Here is a 4,874-nt window from a genome sequence, read left to right as displayed (position 1 = left end):
GTATCTCACAGAATTAGAGAAAACAATCTTAAAATTCACTGGGAACCAAAGAAGACCTGGCACAGTGAATGCGCCTGGGCAAAAGGCGCATCACCATCGCTGACTTGAAGCTATACTATAAAGCTACTGTGATCAGAGCAGCACGGCGCTGGCAAACACACACCTGAAGAGCAGCGGCCAGAAGACGCAGAGCCAACCCCCGACACACTCGGCAACGTTATCTTTGACAAAGGTGCGAGCACATTCACTGGAAGGAAGACAGCCTCTTCAGTAACTGCTTCTGCAAAACTGTCTGTGCACACGCTAGAGACTAAAAGTGGCTCCATCTTCACCGTGCACACAACTAAACACAAAACAGATCACAGATCTAAGCACAAAAACATCAACATTAAATTTGCTGGAAGATAAGACAGCGTGCTGAACTGCCAGCAGGTTGTCAACCAGGAAGCCCTGCTGGACTGAACCCACGTGGTGCTGCTGGGTGTGGGGCCCCCGGAGGACCACTGCCGGCAGTGTAAGGGGCAGAACCGGAGAAGAGAGGCTGTAGGGAGCCGCTGGTCCCCGGGGCTGCTCTGCTGCCAGAGGAGCTCATCATGCTGGCTTTCCTGGTGAACGCACCTGTGCTCAGCGGAGGAGGGGCTCGGGGCCTCGCTGTCGCTGAGGACGGCTGCGGTACTTTTCGGAGGAGTTCTGGTGCTTACCTTGAGCGTTGCTTCCTGGCTCCAGTACTGACCCCTCAGCCTGCGGGCACAGACCCTACAGCCCACTGGCATAGGCTTTTTAGCTTTCCCCACTGACTTCGGGCCTTCCCAGCACAGGTCCACGAAGCATGCCTGCATGAGACATTGTTGTGGGCTCTCGGCCTCCAGCTGGACTCATGGGGGGCACTGCCACAGGCTCTCGGCCTCCAGCTGGACTCATGGGGGGCACTGCCACAGGCTCTCGGCCTCCAGCTGGACTCAGGGGGGCACTGCCACAGGCTCGTGGGCTTCAGGTGGACTCATGCAGGTACTGTTAAGGGTTCTGGGTCTTCAGCTTGCAGGACCTCAGCATGGCAGGATCCAGGCCCTCACTGGCTTCCTTAGGCTTGAATGTGCAGACAGATTTCTTGCACTCTCCTATTGTAAGATTCTCTGGGTGACTATTGTAAATAATCTTATAAATGTGTGTCCTGCATTTCATTACTCCCCTTGCAAAACTCCAAACTATGACAAGTAGGCAGAACTCACGAAGACATGGGGGTAGACAAAGACTACTTGAGTAACTCCCCAATCCCACAGGAGTTATCACAAAGAGTCAGCAACTGCAATCTCATAAAAAAGCTTTTGCACAGCGAGGGAAGCCACCAGCAGCGTGAAGAGACACCCACTGTGTGGGAAGTGACATATGCCAGCTGCTCCTCAGACAACCGGATTACTACCGAGAACATAAAGAACTCAAAAACACCAGACCTCCCAAATGCAAAGACCCGCTCAAAAATGGCCTTCTGGGATGCTCCCCACACTCCTCAGATGAAGAAATATAAACAGCAAATAAATATAAGAAAAACTGTTCAGAGTCGCTGGTCATTTGGGAGATGCAAATTAAAACAACTCTAAGATTCCATCTCAGTCCAGAAAGCATGGCGACTATCAGGAACGCTAGAGGGGCCGTGGGGAGGAAGGAAGGCTTCTCCCTCCACTGCTGTTGGTTGTGCAGACCGGTGCACCGCTGCGGAAAGCAGCATGGAGGATCCTCAAAACCTAGGGCTGGAGGGCCCATCTGACCCCGCGGTTCCCGTTCTGCATCTTTGCAGAAGAATTAAAAACAGAAATATATGTGCACCCTTGTTTACAGCAACACAATCCGTGATAGCTGGATACTGGAAACAACTCAAATGCCCACCTGCGTGTAGAGAGTAGACAACAAGATGTGCTCTTTTTACACACTAGAGTGCAAGCTTTCATGAGTACATGCGTGCAACTCGAGACTACACTCGTAAGTGAAAGAAACCAGATGTGCACGTGTGGGTGTGAAAAGCTGAGCAAGTGAATACGATCCCAAATGAGGACGCTGTGAGATGGGAAGAAACTGTTCAGAGGGAAAGAGCAACGAATGGGAAAGGAGGGAGAAAAGCGGGAAATGGAAACACCGCCGCCGCCACCACCACCACACCGAGACAGCTAGGTAGGAAATGGAAACACTGCCGCCGCCGCCACCACCACACCGAGACAGCTAGGTAGGAAATGGAAACACGGCCGCCGCCGCCACCACCACACCGAGACAGCTAGGTAGGAAATGGAAACACCGCCGCCGCCACCACCACACCGAGACAGCTAGGTGGGTACACTACTAATTTCTCTTAGCTCACTGAAAAGTTAGTGCAAATATCATTCGGACAATTAAATACCTACTTCTTATACTCTAACTCATTTAAAGAGGACAATATGCAATGTTTGAACCATTTTTCTCTGCTATTACTTGTTTTGAAATTTTGCTGGTATTTTTTTTCCTCTTTAAAAGCAAAAAAAGAAAACACACACAACAAACATTTCTCCCTTTCCAGTTGAAGCTGTTTAGGGCCCAAGTATTAAGCCATTCATTCTCACTGAAAGGGTAGGCCACCCCGCAGAGAATTACATGTTTCGGCCAAGAGGCTATAATCAGTGTTTCTAAATTAAAAGAAAATCACTCTCCTAGAAAGAATGCTGAGCTTTCACAAATAGTTCTTCCATTATTATTTTCACGATACATAAAACTTTTTCTTAGGAAGTTACAGAAATGAGCATTTACATGCACACTGGAATCAGCTGACCAGCACTGCTGATGACCCACCCAGCACGCGAGCCTTCGCCCTCCCTAGTCCCGACTCTCCAGCACCACGTGCCACCGTGGGGAGTGCAGTGCAGCAGGACTGAGCCTGCAGCTCAGACGGGAGCCTGGTTGCCCCGGCAGGCGAGGCCCCGGGTGGGCGCAGTCCCCGTGCCAGAATTTGTGCAGAGGCACGAAGAAAGGAACGCGCCCTCGGAGCACTGTCAGGGAGCAGAGCTGAGGGTGGGAAGCACGGGACCCCCAAGTCACAGCGGCCGCAATGTCTCTCTCTCGAAGGTCCTCAGGACACTGGCTGATCAATTCAGTGCAACACAAAATGGCCAGGGCGCGCGCGTGCGCTCTGAGCAGCCGCGCTGACGCTGACACGTAGTGACTCGTGGGCTTTCGGCAGCAAGGGAGGAAGATCTGCTGGGTTTTCAAACGGCTTCCGGGCCACTCAGACCCATCTGTGGAGAGCACAACTCTTCCTCGAGCCACACTCAAGCTGCCGCTTCCTACCTGACGCAGACAACGGGAGCACGGAGGACAGCACCGACAGCCATGGCTTTACACGTCTGCTTGTCGTTTATTCTTTCAAGACAGGGTCTCACTCACTAAGTAGCCCTGGCGGCCCTTAAACTCGGGGCCGTCCTCCTGCCTCAGCTTCCTGGATGCTGCGACCACAAGTGCTCGCTACCACTCCCCGCCACAAGTTTCTGATAAAGAAATGTGATTCGGGCCGGGGAGATGGCTCAGTGAGTAAGTGCTTCCCTGGCAAGCGCAAGGGCCTGAATGTGATTCGGCTGGCATTTCTAGGAAAGTGTGTAAACATTAATTATAACTCAATAAACACTGGTAATACTTAGCAAGACCAAACTTAGTCCTTAATACTTCCGCTGCATGTAATGTGCTTTGCCTCCTGGGGCTGGGATCAGGGCCTCACACATGCTGGCCAGGTAAGCCCCGACCCCGCGCTCCCGCCCATGCCCACACTCCTGACCACCTTTAGTAAGGGTGCTCCCCTCATTAATTACTGAGTCTTGCTTTAAATCTTTCAGGGTTCACTACTTTTTAATTGCATCACATTTATATATTATCATATATGTCCTTTAGAAAACTGCTTCAAATATTTAGTAACATTCAGAAAAATATAAGTAAATAAAAATAAAACACCTTGCTTTTCCTAGGAATGTAGGGATTTAACTCCATGGCTGCAATACCTATGTACCCATGGGAGAAGCTAACAGAATTTTCTCCGGCTGGCTCGCAGACTGTTATGGTTTGTGTCGAGGTGACCCCCACAAAGCCTCACGCCGTCGGGGGCGGCTTCTGCAGTGTGTGATTCTCCATCCCAGGCTGGGATTGCAGGTGTGAGTGGAGAGCCTGGCCCTGGGTTGGTAATCTGCAAATTACAACATCAGGAGGCGGGAGGCTGGCTGCTGCCACGGCTCCTGCCCCTCCCTTTGCTCTCGCTCCTTGCCGCTGCCATGAAGGGCTGTCCTCTGCCATGTGCCCCTCTGCCTTGGAGCCAGCTGAATATGGACTGAAGCTAAATAAACCTTTTCTTCCTTAATTCTGGTGTTCGGTAATTTGTCCCAGCAACGAGAGAAGAGTAACTGAGACACAGACCTTACAAAAATAGAAAGTTCCACTGACAAAAAAATAGACTTGAAAGAAGCACACCTCGATCTATGGACACAGGTTTAAGAAAGACGCTGTGACTGGCACAGCAGACCACACCACCAGCATGGAACAGTCAGTGACGCGGATTAACAACAGAACGCTTAATTTTAGAAAGAGGCCTTACCTTTTGTGACAGTGTAGGACTCACTGATTTCGGTGGAAAAGTACAAGGTATCCGTCCATGATAGATATGATAGGGCAGCAGGAGGCTGGGGTCCAAGGGGACCCAGGGGACCGAGAGGCTGGAAGGCACCCCGGGAAGGTCGCTGTGTGCTTTGTGCAGATTGTACGCTGTCCTCGTGAGCGACCCGTCTGAGGCCTTGTAGATCAGCAGGGAAGAGTCTTCTGCAGCATGAGACAGCAGGTAGGACCCCTCCTGCAGGCTGAAGGCACATGGGGAC

At 51.4% G+C, this 4,874-nt stretch overlaps 1 protein-coding gene across 1 annotated transcript in view; it reads right to left on the bottom strand.

Moving 5' to 3' along the window:
• The window catches only part of Ice2 (interactor of little elongation complex ELL subunit 2), a 55,911-nt gene that overhangs the window by 10,926 nt on the left and 40,111 nt on the right, over positions 1–4,874 (bottom strand). Inside the window, exon 15 of the mRNA XM_004628953.2 lies at positions 4,598–4,856. Within this exon, the coding sequence (XP_004629010.1) occupies positions 4,598–4,856 (259 nt within the window). The remainder of the gene's footprint in view (positions 1–4,597; positions 4,857–4,874) is intronic.

Source organism: Octodon degus, unplaced genomic scaffold, assembly GCF_000260255.1.
Source record: "Octodon degus isolate 3935 unplaced genomic scaffold, OctDeg1.0 scaffold00026, whole genome shotgun sequence".
In the NCBI taxonomy this organism is placed as follows: Eukaryota; Metazoa; Chordata; class Mammalia; order Rodentia; family Octodontidae; genus Octodon; species Octodon degus.
This window is presented reverse-complemented; position numbering and strand designations above follow the sequence as displayed.